General features: G+C 45.2%; 2 protein-coding genes across 3 annotated transcripts in view; one reads left to right on the top strand and one right to left on the bottom strand.

Moving 5' to 3' along the window:
- Window positions 1-11,885, top strand: part of ctbp2l (C-terminal binding protein 2, like) — a 68,217-nt gene extending 56,332 nt beyond the window's left edge. The window contains exons 5-11 of one of the 2 annotated variants that reach the window (XM_079183008.1): window positions 546-752; window positions 4,007-4,221; window positions 5,694-5,824; window positions 7,795-7,922; window positions 8,378-8,495; window positions 8,930-9,004; window positions 9,623-9,747. In XM_079183008.1, coding sequence (XP_079039134.1) covers window positions 546-752; window positions 4,007-4,221; window positions 5,694-5,824; window positions 7,795-7,922; window positions 8,378-8,495; window positions 8,930-8,993 — 863 coding nt within the window. In that variant the 3' untranslated portion in view covers window positions 8,994-9,004; window positions 9,623-9,747. Of the gene's footprint in view, window positions 1-545; window positions 753-4,006; window positions 4,222-5,693; window positions 5,825-7,794; window positions 7,923-8,377; window positions 8,496-8,929; window positions 9,005-9,622 lie in introns of both variants that reach the window. The other variant, XM_079183007.1, reaches the window with a different exon arrangement.
- A 284-nt stretch (window positions 11,886-12,169) lies between these two features.
- zranb1a (zinc finger, RAN-binding domain containing 1a) lies at window positions 12,170-22,943 on the bottom strand. Its single transcript, XM_079183006.1, has 10 exons — window positions 22,695-22,943; window positions 21,388-22,257; window positions 18,225-18,412; window positions 17,383-17,536; window positions 16,504-16,575; window positions 15,731-15,929; window positions 15,309-15,429; window positions 14,288-14,417; window positions 13,221-13,450; window positions 12,170-12,957 (listed from the first exon to the last, which is right to left on the bottom strand). Exons 2-10 carry the CDS (start codon window positions 22,217-22,219, stop codon window positions 12,742-12,744), a joined length of 2,142 nt encoding a protein of 713 aa, XP_079039132.1. The 5' UTR covers window positions 22,220-22,257; window positions 22,695-22,943; the 3' UTR covers window positions 12,170-12,741.
- Window positions 22,944-24,245: the final 1,302 nt, after the last annotated feature.

Raw genomic sequence — 24,245 nt, 5'->3', positions numbered from 1 at the left:
TGTGCTGCTACTCTGAGATACAGAGTGGGATGAGGACATTAGAGGAGAGCGAGGGCAGGCAGAAGTGCTTAAGTGGCGATAATGGAAATCTTTGTGTTGTTGGGAGGATAGGCGAGGTAATACCAGAAGGTCAGAGGCTTTAAGACTCTGAAGGTAACACAATTATGAGCATTCTACTTGGAGAACATCTTGACAGAAAGTGTCGAAACCTTGAATTTTAGTCTTTAGTTATTTATAGTTTTTGTTTTGTACTGTATGTGTTGGAACTGTTGCTTCTTGTTCTTTAGCCTTAGTTCCAGTGCAACACAGGTCATTACATTGAACATCAATTCAATTATTTTACAGTATATATATATATTGTATGTTTTGCATAAGTTTGCCATGAGGTGACGCATATTGGTAGTAGATCCAGACAATAAATGTATCAAATTACCACTTTTTTAAATCTCTTACTAGCCTGAATTTACTCGTATCTATCGGAATGATACTGTTATTAGAATTCTAACATTGACGATCTTGATTCATCCTCACTGTCTTGTCTTTAGGCATTGCTGTGTGTAACATTCCCTCGGCGGCCGTGGAGGAGACGGCAGACTCCACCCTGTGCCACATCCTCAACCTTTACCGGCGAAACACCTGGCTCTACCAGGCTCTCCGGGAGGGCACGCGGGTCCAGAGCGTGGAACAGATCCGCGAGGTGGCGTCCGGCGCCGCCCGCATCCGTGGCGAAACCCTTGGCCTCATCGGCTTTGGTTAGTATCATGTATTCTGTAGTTAGTTTACCTTTCATCATATTTCTGTTTTTGTCACTCCCTTTCCCCCCGTTCTGTGTTTTCATATCCTCTCAGCGCTCGGTGTGCCTTCTGTTTTCCTGCCCTGATAAGGTTATTTCTTTTTGCCCGTCCCATTATTATTTCAAGGTTGTCTGTTTCGCCTCCCTCCGGGCTGGCTTCCTCTTCTCTGCCACACTGTTTTCTCTTCCCACCGCTCTAATGCTCACCATTATATCGCCATTATTCTCTCTTCTCCTGTTTTTCGACTCTTCCTCTCCGTCACTGCGGCCCCTCGACACCTTGCCCTGCCATAATCGGGCCCCCTCGCGGTAGACCGGATTCTGCCTGTGTGTGTGTGTGTGTGTGTGTGTGTGTGTGTGTGTGTTTGTGTTTGTTGCAGTGTGTTTTCCCTCTCTGCACCTGTTATAATGCCGATTGTGTGTGTTTGTGCATCATTCTGCCCTGTCTCAACATTAGTGGGCTCACAGAAGCTTTGTCTCCTCAAAAGCCTTTCCAGAGTACCACCTTATCTCTGTGTCCACATACAGTCCCCCCCCCCCCCCCCCCCCCCACACACACACACACACAAAAACACAACATCCTCCCCCTCCCTACAGGTCCCAGACAGCCTCCTAGACTTACTGTGCCCAAACAGCAGGTCCTGGCAGGAAGAATGCCCCCCCCCCCCCCCCCCACAAAATCTATCTCTTTCTCACCGAATCCTCCCACCTCCAGCCTCCTCTCCCGGTCTTTCTGGCTCAAGCCGTCTCCAAAACAATGTCCATTGTCAGCGGGAGGTGGGGGAGAGCGAAGGGCCTCCTGGTGTTTGTTTGTGGGACTCTGCACATTCAGCCAGCTGCACAACTCTGCAGGCTGCAAACACACAGAATGGAGAGAAAAAACACCTGGCTCCGGGGCGACAAAAGACTCTGGGAGTACTTCAAGTACCAGCCACGCCAATGTTTCAGGCATTTACACTTTTAAATAAGTGCTGCTGCATTCATTTGTAATTGATTTTGCTATTATTCCCTAGATTAGTTGTATGCTGTCAATGAGATTACCGCTCATAAATAAGTATGTGCAATTCCCTTTACCTCACGTTTCATACACATTTTAAAGAAAGGCTCATCAGCCTTAATGGCACACGTGAGATCAGAAGACAGAGAAGAGAAGCAGAAACGTAAACACCCTGAACAGTCACATGAGCGGGGAAAGCGACACTTAGATACGAGTCGAGTGGGTTTGGTCGATTTGTCCTGATCATGTTATCGTTCTACAGATTCCTATTGTTCGAACGAATGATTCTGTAATTAACAACAAAATGAGTTCATTCCTCTCATTTGAAACTATAACGAATCTTCACCCGAGGTCCACTTACTACTTGGGTACTACTTACTCGTACCTTCACCGACGTATTCTGTCCAGGAGAAATCCACAGCGGCAGCACAAGATCCAAACCAGACCATCTTTTGACTGACGGCTACACACACACATTACCTCTGAACGGACTGTTTTACAAAGGCAGCATTCTTTCCTTCAAGTTGGCCTTGACCAATCACCGCCCCCATCTGCAGCATCGCCACCGGCTGGGAAAGAGTTGATTCCACAAATCTTTGTGTTGTGGCCTCACATTTGAGTGCAGAGTGCCGTCCTCGTAAATGAGCAACAAGGCAACAAAGTTGAGTGGCAGGCCCTCTGGCAGTATTATGCTCTCTTTTAGTGGCATTGATCGGTGTGGGGAAGGTAGGGAGGCTTCGAAATACAAGAAGAGGAGACGTACTGTTTTTGATTCTGCGGTAGCGCCACATGAAAGGAGAAATCCACACAAAAAACACTAATAGTTTTAGTTTCTAGTGCTACGGAACAGAATTGTGAATTAGAGGTACTAATTGTAACTGTAAACACTAGACTTTATTGTAAATCCCTCAAAATCAAAGAGATGCTGTTTCCCTCTAAATCCACCACTTTACAACAATTGTCTATCGACCACACAGACAGAAAATCGTTGCAGAAGAAGCAGAGATGCGTCTCATCAAATCAGGTTCTATTTCAGCCACAAGACGACCCGGTCGGTTTCAAACTAACAGAAAGACTCACTCCCATGCTGCTGCTGCTGCTGCTGCTGTCTGCACTTACAACCAGCAGCTGAATGCAACACGTTCATGCTCTATGTTGTCAAGTGTTATTCTGTGAAATATAAGAAATAAAGTAATTGAAGCAGAAGTACACAGGGCTAGTTGAGGGGAAAAGTGCATCAAGCACTTTGGGAGAGATGGATTTTTACAGTAATCAAGAAGTTGATTGTAATCCCATCACCATAATGGAACAGAATGGTCTGAGTGATTGCTTCAGTATTATAAGGAGTCTCTTATTGGCTGAGATTGAAAGAGGAGGAGAAAAAAAAGAAAGAAAGCCTAAGAGCAGGACATAATGCTCCATCACAAAGAGAGGACTTTGAGAGTGTAAAGGACTTTATCGATTCCTTTTCACCAGCAGCTGCTGCTGCTGCTGAGCAGGAGCCGGCCTCTCCAGCAGCAGAGCAGAGCCTCTCAGCCTACACAACACATGGCTGGGAGAGACGGAGGAAAGAGCCTTATGTGCTGCTGGTTCGCTGTCTCACAGTCTCCACTGGAACACCAGTTACCTCACTGTGTCCTCTCTTTGAGAAAACGATTTCTCCACCATGACTCCACCACTTATCAATCTTTAACCATTTTCTTTCTGACAACAGCAAAGCTCTCGCAGACATTAAAAAAAAAAAGACCTCTTAACGTGCTAAGTGAATGAAATTGCTTAAAGATGGGTAGCTTTATTGGTTAGATTTTTTTGTTCATTTTATGGTGTCTTAAATACTATTTTTATAACTCACTCTTTCATGCTCACAGTGTATTTAGCAGGAATGATGTAATGCATTTAGTAGTAACCATAATGATGCTTTTACAGCCCTTTATTTCCTATTTAGTCGATGCAGATGTATTGCCCCAAAAATAATTATTCACCAGGAACAGTGCCTATAATAAAGTAAATGTGCCCGAGTTATTATCTCAATCGTTATAGTCTTAATAAATGCAGGTTGTGGCATTAGTTGCTGGTCCAAAAAGGTTAACCTTTCTCTAGATAGTGACATCAACTAAAGACCTGGATTGTCGACGTCATGTATTTGCCCCTCTGCTCCTGTGTTTGACTGCACATAACTAAACAGGATTCGCTTCACTTTCTCCGCGTGTCCTCAGGTCGTTCGGGCCAGGCGGTGGCGGTGCGCGCCAAGGTTTTCGGCTACAACGTCATCTTCTACGACCCTTACCTGCAGGACGGCCTGGAGCGCTCGCTGGGCGTCCAGCGCGTCTACACCCTGCAGGACCTGCTCTACCAGAGCGACTGCGTGTCCCTGCACTGCAACCTGAACGAACACAACCACCACCTCATCAACGACTTCACCATCAAACAGGTACGTTAGCACGCGCAGACGTGTCATTCCACACAGAGCCGAACAGCTGTGATGTGACCCGGGCTTAATGCAAATGCTATCTAGCCGGTTAGACAAGCAGAGCTGCGGGTGTATTATTACTCTGTCAGCCTGGAGGCTGTCCTAAAGAGCATTATAGTCGGTAGGAAGAGAGAGGAGAGGAAGCGGCAGCAGCCTTTCCTCTGCCCGCACATTCCCTGCTCTTTATCTTAAGCTCCACCAAAGCTGGACACAAATTCATTCCTTTGCTCTGTCAAATGCAATTAGTGCCAGCCCACGGCTACAGCAAATATATCGACGAGGCCGCGCAGCAGGGGGGGGGGGCTGCGAGCACCGCAAGGGGAAAGTGCTGTTCTCTGAGTCAATAGCTGCCTGGGGCGACACCTGCAGGGGAGCCGGGGGAACTACACCGGCTGAGGAAGCATCTCCCTGCTGTCGATTTTCCCCCCATGTTGCCGCTCACTGATTTCCCTTTGTCTTGCCTATCGCGTGCCCTTCTTTCTGCCATTTACGAGTCTCAGAATGTGATGAGGCAAGCATAAGTGGGTGTAAGGTAATAGCTTAACCTAGTTAACTCAATTTCTTTTTTCAAAGCTTAATATTCTCAGCTGCCTCTTTAAGTGCCGCAATGAAAGAACACTTTCCTCTCTTTCCTCAACCCAAAATCTTGGCAGTCGCTCTCGGCTCTCAGCAAGTGGAAACGTGTGTGTGTGTGTGTGTCAAAACCACCAAGGCCTAATAAAAGACTGCCAGCGTAAAGGCTTTTCATGCCCCTGGATTTCAGCTTTTGTCAAGATTAAGGGATTACTTTCTTCTGAGCATATTCATTTGATTTTTTTTTTTCTCATCCTCCCTCTTATACTTTTTGTTGTGCCTTTTTTTTCTTTCTTCCACACAAGCAGCAAAGGGTGGTGGCGCTGCCTCATCTTTCAGCTCACCCCTCATCCTTCATTTCATCTCCTGGTTTTGGGATAAAGATGTTCTTTATCCCACATCTGACAGTATGTTTCCCAGATGCTGTCTGTCTCCTAGATCTCTCAGGTGTCAGGCACAACAAAGGTGTCGCAGACGGGTTTTTTAAATTCTCAATTTCTGTCCCGTGTAATACGTTTCAAGGCTCTCAAATGCAGTCATCCAATCCAGATTTGTGTGCCGCGTTAGATCAAATGGATTAATTCGACTGTCGGGCTGACAGACGCACACAAACACCGACATCTGGTCATTTATTTTGGTGAATAACTGGTTGTTTCTCTGTCTTTACGTCTGTACTGGCGATAGCTGGGGTCGGAGGCATTATATTTACGGGTTGTCCATACGTACGTCCATCTTTCCATCAGTCCAGCCGTCTCGGTCTCGTGAATGCAATATCTGAGGAGCGCCTGGAAGGAATTTCTTTAACTTTGGCACACCTTGTTTACTTGATTGTATGTGTGTGTGTGTCTTGTGCACCACAGATGCGTCAGGGCGCGTTCCTGGTGAACACCGCGCGGGGAGGCCTGGTGGATGAGAAGGCACTGGCCCAGGCGTTGAAGGAGGGCAGGATACGTGGTGCCGCCTTGGACGTTCATGAGACGGAGCCCTTTACGTAAGTACACACACACACACACACACACACACACACATCCCTCTCAAAGGCAGACAGATGAATGCTTCTCTTAAAGAGACAGATCCAGACAGGGGAATAGATGGGTGTGTAGGAAGGGAACAAATGACACCCAGTCAAAGAGACAGAGAACCTTAAACAGCCGAAGAGAAAGAATGTCAGACAGACAGCCAGAAACAATGGCAGACATATGACGAGTTAAAGATACTCTTCTCAAACGCTCCTCCAGGGCTCTGAAGTTAATGGAAGTCAGGAGATGGAGAGAGAGCTCCCTTTATTCCCATTAGAGGAAACTAAATACAGCTCAAGGTGCCGGTGGATGGTTTGGTGTGGAGAGGAGCAATACTATACACTCTTCCTGGAGGCTTGCTTTAGACGTACGAGCCAAACGTTTTCCAAATGAGAAAATGCTTGTAGGAAACACTGAAGTTTCACATTTGTTGAAAATGAAATTTGACCAAGATTGCTGTAGATCATCATCCGTAATTATTGATTTGAAAATGTATATAACACATTTGATCCCATATCGAGCTCAAAGGTGGTACTGAATGTCACCCTGTGCACATTCAGGCATTCATCACGGGCTATGTTTCACTTGTAGCGCCTTCACCGTCTCCCTCTTTGCCTGCTGCCTCGTCACTGTACTGCAGCTTTGAGCTCCAATCTCCGTTTGCACTCCTCCTGCTCCCAGCAGAGGGCAAACAGCCTGATACACCTCTCGGTTTATTCCACCTTTCTGAGAACCATGTCCCCCCCTCTCAGGGGGTGACTGCTGGGGATTGTTGTTCACGCATCAGGGACAGTTAGCTAGTTTGGAGGCTGCCTGTTTCTGGCCTGATGTTCAGCTGACCGGCTGCCCGTGAAGACCGAAACTCATCCCGATGAAGCTGGAACTCATGCTCCGCTGACCCAATATGTCAACAGGGGGAGTGTTTCATAACTTAGGTCCTCCATCCCACTGATTCAGGGCGCCACTGAGGCGTTACACACACCATACACACACACAACCAGGCTAGGTGTTACAGGAATAGAGGAAGAGGAGGGGGAGTTGGATCTGTCTTTCAGTGCCACATGAGAGGACAGAGATGAAGGAAAGGACGTTTTTGGAAAAGGAGGAAGAAGATTGTGCCTCGTGTGAATAACAAGAGCTGACATTTTCTCCCATTAGCCATGTTTCCAGATCATTGTCATGCAAATTGTGTCCCAAAAAAACTGAATAAGAATTGGTTAAAATATGAAATGAGTTATGCACATGAATGAGCTTTGTGATTGCTCCAATAAAAAATATTTGATACTTTCACACAAAAAAACAAAGAGATGCCCCCTGGCAGTATTTTAATGCACCAACTTGCATGGCTCAACGCACCGATAATATCTACTTCTCTGACTATCCAGCGACACTGTTCAGCTGTCGGCTCTAAAATGTAACAACTGTGCTAAACTGCTCTCATTTGTTTGCCACTTGCCATTCCTCACATGATGTTTTTATGACAATTTTACCATCACGAGAGCATTAAAAACGTAACGATCCCCTCCAGACACGTCATAAGGCATCAAATACAAATGCTTTGAATAATAATTTGTGTCAGACAACTTCAATTAGTTACAAATAAAATAGTTACATCAACTCCTTCTACCTCATAAAAAAAAATCCAGAATCTATGAACATGCAAATATTGTTAATTTGATTCATGCTGGTTTCTCTGCTGTGAAGTCTATTCTCAGTGAGTTTCAGCAGAATGTGAACAGTAGAGGTCAAACATCCAAATATAGCATCAATAAGCAGAACACGTTTAATGGAGGAGGGCTGTGGTCATCTCATATTGTATTCATCATAATTCACAAAGATAAGAACAACACAGCTTTGCTCCTGTGTCTTTTATTCAATATTTTATCATCACTTGTCCTTTTCTCTATTTCTCTTACCCTCTGTGTGTGTGTGTGTGTTACAGTTTTTCTCAGGGCCCACTGAAAGACGCCCCAAACCTGATCTGCACACCACACACAGCCTGGTACAGTGAGCAGGCCTCTCTGGAGATGAGGGAGGCAGCCGCCACCGAGATCCGAAGAGCCATCACCGGTACGCGGCCACACCAACCCGTTTATTATCTGCTCTTGTCACATCTGACAAACACAACATTTAAGTATTTGTCCCAACCCTCCACTGCTTCATGAACCGGGCGCAGCCTCAGCCTGCTCTGTGACCTGTTGCACGTCTGTCTTTCCCAGATGTCACATTTCCACTTCAGCGGGCCCCGGGTAGCCTTTATTAAATCTGGACCTCTTAATAGATGTCATCATTAGCTCCCCGACTCAGAGCAGAGCAGAGCCCAGGGGCCGGGCCTACCGGAGAACATCCAGATTGTTAAATAGTCTTAATTTGCATTTGTGTATCCAAGCCTGATACAGTCTGAACTCTGTGTGTGTGTGTGTGTGTGTGTGTGTGTGTGTGTGTGTGTGTGTGTGTGTGTGTGTGTGTGTGTGTGTGTGTGTGTGTGTGTGTGTGTGTGTGTGTGTGTGTGTTTCATATGACAGGCCGTATCCCTGACAGCCTAAGAAACTGCGTCAACAAGGAGTTCTTTGTCACCACGGCACCATGGGCGGTTATGGATCAGCCGGGCGTCCACCCTGAGCTCAACGGCGCCGCCTACAGGTAAGGACTGAACATGCAGATGGCTAGCAAACGTCGCCCCTTCCCATTTTAAAGAAAGAAAGAAAGGAAGACAAAAAGCTGCCCTGCATCATGTTAGCATTGTGTTTTTAAAATGCCAATTTAGATCATTTATGATAGATTATTGATATATTGTTATCAGCATTTATCGCCCAATAACTTGCAATGTTAATGGTAACTCACAAAATTTGATGTTGACTCCCTTTCCCCCCTATATTCATTGTTTAAAAATGTATTTTCTTAAATTGCTTTAGGAAAGTTTATTAACAATCAATGAACTCAGCGATCTGCTATAGATCCTGGTGCCCTGTACCCTCACTAACTGTTCTCTGTAGTGGTAGAACGGTCATTCTCTGCCCACCTGTGGGCTCTTCCTGAACTCAGCATGTCCGCCTCCATGTGTTTCTTTCACGCAGCCAAGTGAACCAAACTCTTCCTGGCATAACAACCGGTGTCCCCCACGACAAAATTATTGCCTAGATCAGGAGCAGGTAAATACGACCATCCGGGACAACAGCCTCTCGTCTGGAGGTCCCGGATAAGACCCTCTCACCTGAGCTCACAATGATGTGTGTCCCCCCCCCCCTCTATGGTTCCCCCAGTACTCACCTGTTTGACTGAACACAAAAGTGGAGATGGATGGTAGCGAATGTGGGTTAATAAGCATGACAGAAATCCATTCAGATGCAGTTTCACGGACGGAGTCATGCTTTGTGATTTCCTTCTTATGGGGTTTTTTGGGCAACTTCTGTTGGATTTAACGTCTCTGAGCTGCATTATCCTCTTTGGTGAATGTTTTTGTACGGAGCACCTCGGGCTCACAGTGGGAAACTACTTTTACAGTAATATACTTATACTTTTTAAATTGTATGACATACTATACTATGACGTTTTTGACTTATCTCGACATACTATATCACTTCTTCTGACTGTTTTTGTTTCCTGTGGTGTGAAAGAGCCTTTAGTGTCACTAGACGTTAGCGTTGTTCAGATAATCCTGTCTTTCAGGATGTTGAGAATGTGGGCTAGCCAACACATTGGTACACTACGTGCACTTTGGGAGTCACACTGCCCGCGACACTTAACCTTTGACCTTCCTCCTTCCCCAGATACCCGCCGGGCGTAGTTGGAGTGGCTCCAGGTGGCATCCCTGGGGCGTTAGAGGGCATGGTGCCAGGTGGGGTGCCCATCGCCCACAGCCTGCCCTCTGGTACACACCCCTCCCAGGCCCCGTCGCCCAACCAGCCCTCCAAACACGGCGAGACCAGAGAGCACCTCACCGAGCAATAGCAGCAGAAGGGATACAAACAACAACATCTCATCCGACGTGTCGACACTCAGAACCAACCAATCGCAAAGCAACCGACCAACTGGGACCAAGAGACAGTTTAAACAACACAAGCGGCCGACTGTTAAGTCAGTCAGCGACTGGGGAACAAAGGAAGTGTTCCGGGGGAATTTGTACTTTTAATGTTTTAGTTTCTACTCTCTGTCTCTTTGGGTTCAGTACCGACTTTACTCTTTGATGATGATGCTGATGGGTTTTTTTTGTTTTTTCTTCGGGACATGCCTATGATTGTGGACACAGAGTCGAGTGTTTTTAGCGCTCCGGGATTACCCGATGAGACTCTGTCCCGCCCCCGTACACCTCAGAGCTCACGGGAAACGTAGGCCCACATCTCAACACACCAATGGGGCGAACAAGAGAAAAAAACTTTGGCATCATGTGCTACTGGACCTTACCCCCCCGCCCCCTCCCCCACTTCCTCCTGACCCTCCCCACCTTTCCTCCACCCAGCTCCAACCCTCCTTATGTAACTAATGTGTGTTGTTTAGCCCCCCTCATTATGCCTCACAAGAGAATTATTGGGGTTTTTTTTCTTTCAATCTTCTGTGTGAATGACTAAAAGTGGATTACTATATATATTTATCATTCGTCAAACAAAAAAAAACAGATTGCTCATCAGTTCTAGTAATCTAGTGTGGGTTTTAACCCTTTCCTGGCAATAATGCAGCTGTTGCAGTTAGAGGATTTCACCACTTGAGGGCACTTATAATTATACACAGCGTGGAGGATTTCTTCTGCACTTGTGACCGTTGACACCATAAGTTGCTCCGATATGTGTCATGTGAGTATTTTTTACGCTGTAAACACTAAACAAACATTCACTTTATACATTTGATTGTAGCTGAATTTTGACATTAAGTGGATTTAGAGGGAGCTGCCAGCTAAGTATTTAACTTTCCTCTTTAGTTAAGAGTTTGTTGACGTGTCGGTGTGACTGAGGAGGGAAACATTTTTTAGAATCTTAAAAAGTAAGTTCTGATGACAGCTAATGGAAACCTTAGTGGCAGCAGCACACAGATTGTGACCCCCCCCCCCCTACCCCCTCTCTTCTTTGAGCACATTTCACACTGAAGACAGGAAAGGGTTAAAGCAAACTTACTTTCATTAATGACTCAGGAAAACACTTTTTTGCAGATATTGTTTATTCCCAGAATTCTGTCTTTTGACGAAAAAAAAAGAAGAAAAAAAAAGCTAAGACTAATCTGGATATTTCCTCTCCTCCCTCATCCTCTCCATTGTGGTATTTTTATATTCAAGGCGCATCCCACGTTTTTGGTGTTAAAGAGTTTTGAAGAGTCCTGTTAGATTTGTATTGCCTAGTTAAATGTTCCTATAACCATAGTCCTATGTGATCCACCCTCTCTCTTCTCTCCTTATATTTTCTTTGTTCAATTGAAGGCCAGGTTCTTTGGGGCGTCCTGTACTCTGTAAGAGCAATAGCAGAAACTCCTTAGTGTCCCAACAATAGCAAAAGAGGCAGCCAGCAGTACGTTTTTGTTTTTAGTGTGAGTATTTGTATTTGTTTCTTGTACAAGGTGAACATTTAGCATTCAGTGCAGTTCAAATAAAAGATATGATTCTGAGAACCAGCCGTCTGTACCAGCATGATTTGTCACACGTTTTGTCTTGCATGTTTTATTAGCAGAGCAGCTCCTGATGATACATTCCTTCAATGTAACCTTACATGGTCCGTGTCATCCGTGTACTTTCATCATCTGTCACAAGGGGGCGCCAAAGTACAAACAAGTCCTGCGAACAGAAAATTTAATGCGGCAAAATTACATTATCACCTTTCAACTGATGCCATTGAATATTACATTTTAGTAACAATGGAGAGAGCCGTTCTGTGTTGAGGTTTTGAGTCACTGGATGCTCCCACGAGAGCGGTGGCAGAAAATACAAATCTTCGAAAAAACAATCTGTATCGCTCTTTTCAAACAAGCTTCCAATTTGGACTATATTTAATTGTCAAACAGGGAAATCAAAATTAAAAAAAAAAAAAAAACTATGACCCAGTGTGTTTTCAAACAGTAATTTCAGCTACGGCAAGAAAAAAAAACACACAAGTTCATTCTCAAGTCAAATCCAAAACGACACAAGAATGAGAAATTTGAAAACAAATGGAAACAAAAGGGGATACAAGTGAGAAACGTAATATTGATGCGCTCTCTAGAAAGAGGTGTTTGGTTTCTTTTCCCCACCAGCATCACCACCACCACCCACTCTAATATGACATTGAGCTATTGAATCACACGTAAAAAATGTCAGTAAACTTGTACGTCCTTTCCCCTCACAGAATGTAGGTATCATCTGTGCAAAATAAAATACTTCAAGACTGAACAGATCAAACGGAACACAGATTAAACGGGGGTGGGGGGGGGGAGAACAAAGGAATCGCCTCTGCGCGCTAAATCTCCTACATAAATAAATAAATCCAAAACATCAGAAGGGATCAGCAAAACAGATGCTCTTTAAACCTTAACATACACACAGAGATCAGCATCCTCTCCGCTTTAAGCAACAATTCTGTAAATTAAAGTTCTCATCTAGTGCAGCTTCGGGATTTTTCCTTAAATACAGAATATTTTCCTATAAGTTCTAGTAGTTCCATCAGGTCAAGGTAATTACTTTGATAACAAATAAGGAGGAATCTGAGCACAGGGAGGCAAATAAAGTGGACTTGATGTGCTTTCATAGGAGCAGTAATCAGGATTCTGTTTGTTGTTGCTGGTATCTTTTTGTTTTTTTCTATCACGGAGCTCACACAACACATGCATTGTTACAAGTTAAAGATTTACATTTTGGAGAAAAAAAAAAAAAAAAAAACAGAAATATAGATAGTAAGGTTCTCTCCCAGAGCCTACAGTGTCCAAGTCTCACTCACTCGTCTTCATCCTCCTCTTCCTCGCCGTCGGACAGAGAGGCACAGGGGCGGATCTGGCGGTATCTGTCCAGCCACTTCTCCACCATCTGGGTGACGAGGGGGTGGTTGCGCCGGCGAGAGCTCTTCTGCATGGCGGCCAGCATGCCTCCGTCTGTCACGCAGCAGTCCAGCCACTCCCTGAGCAGCTTCTCCTGCTGCTCCTCGTTGCCCATCTGAGTTTGCAGACAAACATGCAGTTTTAATGGTTGTGACATATTTAAGATGTGAAACGGCCAGTGTGACCACAGTCATGCATCGCAATCCGAAACATCCACTGAACAACTGCATGCTGGAAGCAATTTGTGGCAATGTTGCACCATAAACTGAATATAATGCTCATTGTTTTCACTCAGTGTGTCCTTTTCTCAATATTACAAACGGACGCAAAACAATAGCGCACAGCTAGAGCTTCGGATGTTGTAGTCTCAGTCCCTACCTCTTGCGCAGACAGGAAGTGAATGTGCAGCAACTTCCTCTCACTGTCCACCAGTGGCAAGAAAGTGACCGTGACATCATCGTCAGTATTGAGGTTGGCGCCCGCACCGCGATTGTCGTAGCCGTCGTTCTCCATGGCCACCAGGGCCGAGAAGTGGCCCCGCGTGTAACCGAGCGCAATGGGGCTCTTCCAGCAGAAACTCTGCTCCCATAGCAGCGGCAGGTACACACCTAAACACACAAGAAACAAGTAAGACCAGCTGCACTTCTGTACGGAACAACACTGAAGAAACCTGAGGAGTGTGTGTGTCAGCTGGGGCCAAGCACTATCTCAAATCTGACATAGACAAGTAATAGTATAGCATGTCAAAAAAAAGTCATAACAAAAGTCATAGCATGTCAAAAAAAGTCATAAAAAAATGATAGTACAGTATGTCCACAAAAGTCATAAAAAAGTCATAGTACAGCATGTCGAAAAAACGTCATAAAAAGTAATATTAAAGTATGTTGATGTAAGTATAGCATGATGAAAAAACAGTAAAAAGTCATGGTATAAATGTATGTGGAAACATTTATGAAAAATGTATACAATAGTATGACTTTTTTGACAATTCTTTGACAAAGTATAGTCATTAAAAAAAAACCTCATAAAAAGGTAATAAGGCATAGTATAGTGTTCAAAAAAAATATAATAGTAGGACATAAAAATGTAATTTATAATATACAAATACAAAAGGTTTAGTGGTTTTACTCGTCTGTTTTCAGATATCTGTCTCTGACTCATGACTCCACTTCAATACAATCAGGGAGCTTTCATTGTATTTGTGGAGCTGGGGACTGTTATTATTTCTTCAGCAAAATGTAATTCCACGAAATTCAGTTTGTAAACAGCAAATAAAATATGAAATACGGGCACGGCTAGATGTCACAAGAGGCCGAAGCAGAACACGTCTATGATTTGTGTCGTGCTTTGAATAACAGAATCACTCAAAAGCATGAAGCGGCAGCACAGTCCTTTTTATAAAACTACCACCACAACCTCCCAAGCTCATCCAAACGCCGCCTCACCTTGAAAACGAGTGTATCCTAACGTTTCCCCACGGAAACTTTTGTAGTATTTCACTCCGTAGACTATGATCGGTCTGCGAAGAATGTGTGCGAGAACAAAAATGTGCGTCTGCTCCAGGCTGGCCCCGGGCTGAGGAGAAGAAACAAAAAAACAACATCATACAGCGTTTGTAATCACACAAACATCCCTCAATGGTACATTCAATATTAATGCAACCAGAAATAGCGAGACGCGTGCAGCGCATCTCGTCTCTCAGTGGTACTGAGTAAGCAGGAAGCAGACTGCAGAGCTGCTTTTTAAATATACTACAGCTGCAACACATTTCATGTTGAAAGGCGGCTTCAAAAATGGGATCCACATTCATCGGAGGGGATATAAAAAGGATGATCTTCTCCTTTTGGATTCCATCTCTGCCAGACAAGGTAATCACGCGGCAGCTTCTGCTGTCCGGCCGGCGGAGCGGCTCTCTGTGCTGAACGCCTGTAATCGCACGGTCACATGACGGGGACGTAGTGCTGCTTCAGCAGCTGAGCCGTCTGTCAATCTAGAACGCCATGTTAGGGTATTATAATAATTGCTTTTGTCCTCCCCCGTCACTCACACAAGATCCACCTTCTAACTGTGTCTCCCGTGCAGTTCAACTCTATTCCCTCTTTTATAGAAGCAATACGAGGAACAAAACAACGAGGCAGAGCTCGTCCCTTTTGTGTAATAGGAGTAGAAATGAGGAGGTGAACTTCCTGCATCTATTAATGTGTGCCAGGCAGTTTAATTATCTTCCAAAACCAATCAAAAGTCACAAAATCATTAACTCGGTGGCATTTCTATGACGATGACATTTGAATTCGTCGGCGAGAACGCATCAATGGATGAATTGTACTTTCAAAGCGTTACTCCCCTTTGGCGCTCGCGCGCTCCCTTTACGGACCGACCGCATCGTACTCGGCCCTTCTCTGTCCTTCGATCGATAGCGGACTTGAGGACGGAAGCGAGCAATCCAGAAGGAACCTCATAAATTACCTGGCTGGCCAGAGACAGGATGAAGGCCCAGTCCTCCTGCCACTGCTCTTCTCTCAGGGAGAAGTGCAAACCGAAGCTCTGCGAGTACCACGACTCCCACTCCTTCCAGCGCGTGTAAAACCTAAAAGAAAGTTAGAAATAAAGTTCATTTGAATCAAATTTCAAATGTAATTTCTCACTAATCTCACCCTGGTTATAGAGCCTTGTATATATATATATATATATGCAAAGAATAACCACATGAAACATGGAATAACAGATTAAAACCTAGTTATCCATAATAAGCTAAATCATACACATACGTACTGCAACACACGTTAAAAGGAGAACATCTCGTTCATGTCTTACTATCTATACTTTACAGTGTGAGTCATAAAGTGTTTCTTGGATTATATGACTGCGGGGACTCTTGGGTGTCTTACCAATGGGAGCAGTCATGCAGGCTGTCGTGGAGGGTCTTGCGGAGAACAGAGTCCTTGTCGTAGATGCCCCAGGTGGCCTGTAGAACAGAGTCCAACAGACAGTCTCCGGCTGTGCGGTTCCACAAGGCGTACAGGCGGCTGTCCAAGCGCGTGCCCAGCTCCAGAGACCAGTTGATGACCGGAGATTCCTCTTCCAACTCTACACACGGAGACAATGCGTGAGTGAGGGACGAGGGTAGGGAAATGCTCATGTATACAAATACAAAACATTCTGGGACAAGTTTGGGTCTTGAGGAGATTTTATGCTACAAGATTCCCAACATACAGATATAGACAGGACACAGAATCTTAATATATTCATTCAATTATCCCGGCTCAGGCCCATTGTTCAGGCCCGCTATCCTCGGCTCAGAGAGAAAGAACTGGTGCTGACGCGAGCTCCTCTCCACTGACCTACTCCCAGTGTGTCATTGTTCTGTGCAAAAAACACAGAGCACCTCCCATCAGTCACCCAATTTGCAGCGGCTTAAATAGGTCACAAGACTCCTCCGATACCTTCAGTACAACACATGATCACAAGCACACACACACACACACATGCAGTCAGTGCAGTCCTGGGAGTGAGAAGGGAGGGAAAGTATTGAGCCCAATTAACCTAATTAGAACGGGTATATAAGATGAAGCAGGAGGTGCAGAGCTGGTTGCTGGTTTTTGTACAGGGCACAGTAACCCGTGTCCTGTACCCATATATACAAATGAATACTCTTTGGTACCTTTCTGCACATCTCGATCCAACACATCATCGAACAGCTTCTCTTGGACGGCGGGCGGCAAGTCCTCTATATCTGCAAAGAGGTATGGGGGAAAGATATTGTGTTTTTACTCATCATAACCGTAACGGTGCACTACACCGAGGGACACCGAGACGCCACAGTAACGACACACAGGGATGTTCTTTTCAATTCCACCCACCGGCTGACATTTTGTCAATAGAGCGCTGTAAACACAAGCTCTGTACGGCATGTTGTGTTCCTCTGTGTATCGAACTGTGCATACACACAAAAGGCCAGAACACTGGTGGCTATTCTGTGGCTCAATAGTGAATGGCGCTGGCTTTGTTTGAGAGAGACAGACAGAAACAGAGGGAGAGCACCCTGCAGCTGGCCTCTGGCCAAATTCGGTCTGCAAGGAAATACTTGGCATACCATGAAAAAAAAAAATTCAAATCTATCAGTGAAGCCTGCGTAATCTTTCATCCCGGCGGCACTGACGGCTCAGAATCAGCACACAACTGGTAGCTGTGAAAGCAAAGTGCATGTCATTTCAGTGAAGACATTACGCCACAGGGACAGGACACTGAGCTGCCGTTTCTCTGAGCAATGCTGCACAACAAGGCCAATTCTCCACAGACGGGGGGGGGGGGGGGGGGGGGGGGGGTCGAGATCACACACTGAAATGCAGCACACAGTTTAGAGGACACTTCTGCACATGGGCATGAAATTTAAGCATGAATACAATCCCCAAAATAATTTTCCATTCTACCCTTGTAGAATAAATGACCTTAGAAGTCAGTGGAGGTCTTAGAGTGCACATATATGCACGGAGGTCCAATAAGCCAAAGCGCTGTGCTACATCAAGGGGTCGGGGGGTACCTGCAGGCAGGGTGAAGGTGACCGGGTCAGTGAGGAAGTAACAGGCGAAGTCCCCTTTGCGTTGATGTAGTGACGCCGCTATCTCCCGGCGGATCTGCTCCGTCAGCTCGGGACACACCATGGAAGGGATGCACTTAGCTGCCTGCTGGTTCACCTAAGAGACAAAACCGCACACAGAATCATTGGACGTTGTCCAAAGGATGGGCAACATGGACAAATGTTGACAGGATTTTACTCAAATGTATTATTTTCTATATTGAGGCTCAAATTTCTGTGGTGAAGAGGCCATCTTTCTGTCTCACAGAACCGTGCCTGTGCCTTTCCTAATCATTGCTTGGCCTCCTTGCAGACCACTTCAGCTCTGTGGCATCAGGTCCATTAGGGAACCAGCGGCAGGACTGCAGCCAGGCTGATCCTCCACCTAATCCTTAAAGTGCACTTCTGCTGTAATTAAAGGCATTACAGGCATCTGCTATACATCCTCTACTCTAGCGCAGAACTATTACAGGCCGACGTGGTTGCTGAGGCGAAGAACAGAGGAGCGTCACAAATACAGGCGCACTTCTGACCTTTTGCTTTTTAACAACCAATTAGATTGTCAAACGTTGTATAATGCACTCCTAGTAAAGACAGTCACAAGAGCACTGGTAGTTTACCTACACTCTTATATACAATTTTAATCTGATACCACGACAGATTCTGCTGTGTAGTGTATTTATCTGTAATCAGAATGGTGTGTTTAGAGAGGTTTTAATCAAGGGACAACCAGCCCAAAGAAAGATGGAGAACCCTTAATTCCAGTGGGGGGTGGCGAAGACGAACTAAATCTGTAGCATGCGAACCTCTGTGAGCAGGATGGCTAGCATGTCCTGCCTCTGGAAGCGGATGGCCAGATGGACCAGAGTGAAGCCGACATCAAACGCCGAGGACCGGTTGAGGAGCTGCACCTCGTCGGCAGTGAGCTGCCGGGCGAGGTCGCCGCCGGACGACTTGTAGGCTTCTATTGCAGCCAGGTCTCCCTCCACCACGCCTGCAGCACGGGGGGGGGGGAGGAAGGAAGGAAGGAAGGTGAGAAAATAGGGAGACAAACATTGACGCCGACGTGTAAAAGTGGATTTGCTGCAGTTGCTTTTCCAGGAATTCGAGGGAGGTGACGCACACGCATACGATGTTCACGATCAACGGTTGAGGAAGAAGGAACAGTGCGGTTCAGAGAAACTATTCAACAGCAAACCTGTCCACAAAGCCCTGAGGTCATCACAATGTACACTCACATGCTACTTCATTAGGCACACCATTTATATCTGTGGATATATTGCAGGGCTGTACTAATAATAATGCAATAAATTAGTATCCGAGTGAATTTATGACACCAAATACTCGTGTTTCTTGTTCAACCACATCAGCAAGGAAAATAAATTGATGTAGAAAGACATGGGGATCCTTTTAAAAACAGGCCTGTTCTCTGTAAATGGATTAGCCTGCCTCTTGGAGCAGCTCCAGCTCCATGTCCTTGCTTGTAATAGAAGCAAGACGTGACAGACAGCTTGCCTTGTTCAATGAAAGAGCTACAGGGAAAAAATCATACTGCTCTCAGTCACAAGCAATCATATACAACAAATCCAATGTCAAAAGAGCAAAATGCTAAAAAAGAATCCACAGTGAGCTCTCTGGCTCTTGACCTCTAGATGTAGCGACGAGCTAACCCAGTGTGGGAGCAGTTACCACAGCGTCAGGCTGCTGCACGGAGCAGTGTAGCTCATAACAGCAGAGCTATCAGAGAGCGGTGTCAGACAGAGGGCGGTGTGTGCAGAATAGCGCTCTCCCCCCCCTCCTTTGAAAATGGTCGTCTCAACATCTGTCATGAGTGAAATGAGGAGAGCATGCTGCACACCGAAGCTCTGGTTAGTTTTAACAGAGGGAGGGAGCTTTGTCCTCCCCGGCAGGAGGAAGACGAAGGTTACCTCGAGCGAACGTCGACGGGAACGTGCCAAGAACGCCTGGTCCCTTTAACACGAGGTGGCCAATAACTTTGCAAACACAGATCCATACGATGGACGCCAACATTAGTATACGTGGGTGTGCTGTTGTGGTCTCACATTACTGAAAACACCTGATTAAGGCCTTGGAAAAAGAGAGCACAGTCCTTCTTTAAAGCATGTTCTCTATAAGAGAGTGTGCATTAAAGTGTACAATAGAAATGGCGGGGACGTCCTGATAGCCTAATGGTTATGCCGCATAGCACATTACCACAACTTCCAATTCAATGTCAGACCTACGCTGCATCTCTTCCCTCGTTGCACGACTGCCTCTTTACCGTCCTTTCTAATAAGCTTGACAGCTCTAATGCTCATTTCATGTTCGTACAAACACTAATTTCTTGGCCAGAATTTCGATCCTTAGGAGCATGTTATGGTCCCCTTGACTTACAGCATTATTATTTATTTTCCATGTGACAATTTCTCGTTTACCACGCTAGTATACTGTGAAGATTAGAACATAATGTGTACTTTACAGGATTAATAAACAGGGTGGATTTGGGACACATTCTAAAAACCTTATTATCAACCTATTATGCCGGGATTAGTCGATACAACATCGTCTCAGATATGGGGCGTCCTAAACATCTGGCGTCACCATCTGGACAGACGATAATATTGAGCTGTTCTTTGAACTAATCAAACTGGACTTGTTATTGATATTTGTGATCATTTTCGGTATAATTTTGTACTCATGTGCAGCTGATCAATGAGATCTTTCCCGTGTTTAATGGCAAACACACAGCTCCTCACGAGCAGTATCAAACTGTAAGAATTAAAAGGGTTTAAATACAGACAAATATTATCTGCAATAGCGAGACTCGCTGGTCAAAGCCCACACAAAAGAACAACACTACACAAACAGAGTCTGCTTCCTTTTGTGGAGAGTAGAATCAATGGGCTCATCCCACTTTGGCCCAAATACAGAGCTCTGAAAAAAAAAGACATTAGATCAGAAACAGTAGAGCAAAGTGAAATCACGTTGTGCGGCCTGAGGAAGTGCTTGGCTCGGCTGTAAAGTGCTACTCGACTCAGGCACTTCCTCCATTGAAAAATCACTTTGAAGAGCCCAACTGTAAAAAAAAAAATAAAAAAAAGAAAGTCAGCTGACATGGCATGAGTAAGAAGGTGCAGCAGTATTCACAATAACATCAAACGGCTGGAACTGTCTGTGTGAGGTAGACGGGAGAGGGAATGGTGGATAAACACTCTCGCTGCGAGCGAAGAGTAATGTTTTCTATTTCACAACAAGAAGTCGGAAAAGGGCAATGAGTGCAAAGGTCGGGAGGACACTGATTATGTGATAGACTTTGTTTTTTTGCTGTTGTTGGAGACTGGTGTTCATGTCTTGTCAAGGCTATTTTTCTGCCTCCTAGGGTCCCGACGCAGCACATAAGCACCACTGTTTACAGGGTGGGTTGACGGCGGGCCAGGAGAGCCTCTGGTCCCAGACGGCCCATTCATGCCCACCGGCTGGGACGCACTCACACCCTCTCAGTCTATCAAAGACACTCTCAGTGGCAGAGCCAGGGCATCCAGGGTTTAAGTGAGGAGATGGATCAAGTTCCTACTTGCCATTTGGTTACACATTTGTTTTTTATAATAATGCCGCTGAGCTTAATTTGTGCTTCGTTGATTTTACGTATCCTCTTCCAACCTTGTGAAATGAAACCCTTCTCAGAGAGCTTGCCAAGCCCACGTTTTCAGAAATTCCTGTTGTACAATAATATATAGAGTGTAAACAATAACATGTTGTCGTTCATTGATAAAACCCCCAAGTGGATCACAAGCGGAAAACTAAATGTTTTGCCATTGGTTGCCTCTGACTGGGATTACCTCGCTCGGTCATCACTGAGCATGACATCATGGAAGGAAACGAAAGGCAGCTGGGACAATAGAAGTGTTGTTACAAGGAAAATTGGTACAAGAGCATGGATGACATGTAATAAACGTATTCAAAACTCACCAGCACATGCGTTGAGGAACAGCCAGTCTGTTTTCCTCATGCGATTTCTGATCTGCTTTAGCTTCTTGAAGTCGACCTCTTGCTCCTCTTTGCTGCTCATGGCTCCAGCTGCGAGCTCGATCCTCTGGAAGTCCATTTGGACATTGTCTTCCCTCTTGGGCATCGGAGGGGACCTCCTTTGGCTCTGGCCTCCACTGCAACTGCCCCTCCACCGAGCCCTGTCCTGTTCATTTATCATGGGTGTTGGCTCTGGAGACTCGGCCAGCTCTATGGCTTCCTGGTTGTTGGGCTTGGGGCGGTCACAAACCACACACTTTGTGGTTGTGGGCCAGTTCTGGTAAGTGCAAACTGTGCATGTCCAGTGCTGCGGATGGGTGTTGAGTCTGTTTCGGTCATTGTACTCCTCACAGGTATCCACCGGAGAGTGGAGAGGAGGACGGCAGCCCGTGTTGGAGCCGGAAGTCTGGGGGGACTCGGTGGGACTGCTGGTCCTCGGGCGCTGACACAGGCACTGTGTGCAGCGGAGTGCTCGGGGCCAGTTCAGATAGGTGCACATCTGGCAGGACCACTTACTGGCAATCTCAGCCATGCTGGCCGACTTGACTCTTGGCCTAGCGCTGGAGTCGGGGCAGATGAGGAGGTTGCTGCCACTCTCAGTTCTGGGAGGGTCCCACCCCAGACTGGAGTCCAGATCAGGGCTGTTCTTGTAAGGTTCCTCTGTGATGATGGGACCACTCAACCTCTGTGCACGGCACATAGTGCACTTGACTGCAGATGGCCAGTTTTCATAGGTGCAGTAGTCGCAGGCCCACTTTACCTTCTGTTCCGTCATCGTGGATCACTTTGGAGGGTTAAACTGAGGTGATGAATCTAGTCAGATGTGAGGCATAAACAAAAAGTTTCGTAAATCATCTTGAAGGTCAATAAATATGATGAACCAGCATTGTGTTTTAGACACATTCATATAAATTAAGATATTTCATGCAGTTCCATCAAGTATGTATTCCAGCACATTTTAAACTGTTAAAAGCTAATTACATCTGAGATTATTTAGTGATTGAAAGATTAAAATTGCCTGCCAGCTGTTCAGTATCGTTAACAGGTCTGATTCACATGACGGTTGGCTGTATTGTGTTGTAATGTAGGTTAACGTTAGTAATGTTTTAGCCTCGCTAGCTGTCAAGCTAACCACCTAGCATACACAGTTACCGTCATTTATAACCGTTAACAATCATTTCCTGTGAAGTACAAACGTGAAACATGTCATATTACGGAATATTGTAAGAAGAAATATGTAAAAGTCTTACCGTTTTCGCGACTGGGCCCCGTTTCCCAAGAGCTGCTGGAAACCACAACAAACCCCAAACCCTCCTCCTGCTCTACCAAACCTTTCCCAATCAGAGTTATTACGACCTCTTCGGGCTCTCACATGTTTACCTTCATGGACCCACTAACCTCCCGCAGAATAACCCACACCGCGACAAAGCCTTTGTACTCCTTGAATCATGTTATAAATATGCGACACTCCATGGTTTTACGTGCCTCCGTGTTGTTTAATGGCGGCGACAGCGAGACAAATGAGTAGCAGAGCCAAAATAAACGCTCGCCTGCCTTCGTCACGAATCATCTGGCTCCGCTCGCAACGCTATTGGATAAAAGGAAAGAACCGTGTTGCGTTCATGGTCTGTCGGAAATAATATATGACCCCTATTTGACGAACAACAGACTGTACGAACAGTTATGAGAGGTTCAGAAGAACTGATGGATTTCATAACAAGGGGCAGATAATGTATATATTACGTAATTTGAAATGTATTTATTTGCTGAGGTTTAAGCCTGCCATGTTTAGTATGTGCCCTAAAGCACAACATTGTTTTAACATTGTATCGTGTTTTAAAAACACTGGAATATGGGACATTTGACCAAACAATTCAGAAATATCCGACTTTATTATGAACACAAAAATATTCGCTCCTTGTAGACAAATTAGGCATATTAATCTAGTCTATCGATCCAATCTAGAGTCTGCAAAGTGCATAGTCTGACTGCAGACCCCAGCCCATTATGCTTGGCCCGCTGGAGGGAAGGGAGGCAGTGGAGAACCAGAACCAGGACTTCACATGGCCGACTGTCAGACCCTGCTGCAGTAAAATGAGAGGTTTTCTAAAGGAACCTCGGTGCGCTGAAACACAACTGCCTTTGTTTGCGGGGACTGCCAACATCAACAGAAATTGGAAGTTCCTCCATGTCACTTTAAGATAATAAAAAAATAATCTGATCGTATGCAAATTACATTTAATTAGCATGATAACATGTCGCACCGAACTGCACACGCTCATTCATGAACAGTTAGAGAGAAAACTGGATTCAGCAATTGGTGCATTTAACAAGGGCTATTCATTGGGAAGTCAATTTACTAAAAAATAAATATCGAATAAATAATTATATAATTCATTATATTAATTATAAATAAATTATCCGCTGTTAGTGTTGCAGAGGTATGGAAGCCCATTGTTGCCACTGTGAGGAAAAAGGTATGACTTACTATCTCATAATTATGAATTACTATCTCATAATTATGAGATAAATCATAATTATGAATTACTAAGTCATAATTATGTGATACTAAGTCATTATTTTGAGATAGTATCTCATAATGACTTACAGCATCTTTATTTTTTCTCAGAGTGCCAGAAATGGGCTTCCATACAGAGACGTCTCTTCCGCAATGTAAAATATATTTAGGGTACATCCCAAGTCTCTTAATTGTCATTCTCGTTTCCTCTCTCCTCGCATGGTTTCCTCCATACATCCCTGGTGGGAGGGACTAAGACGCAAGGGAAGGACCCAAGTGAGGG

This window comes from Pholis gunnellus (assembly GCF_910591455.1).
Source record: "Pholis gunnellus genome assembly, chromosome: 21".
NCBI classification, from domain to species: domain Eukaryota; kingdom Metazoa; phylum Chordata; class Actinopteri; order Perciformes; family Pholidae; genus Pholis; species Pholis gunnellus.
This window is presented reverse-complemented; position numbering and strand designations above follow the sequence as displayed.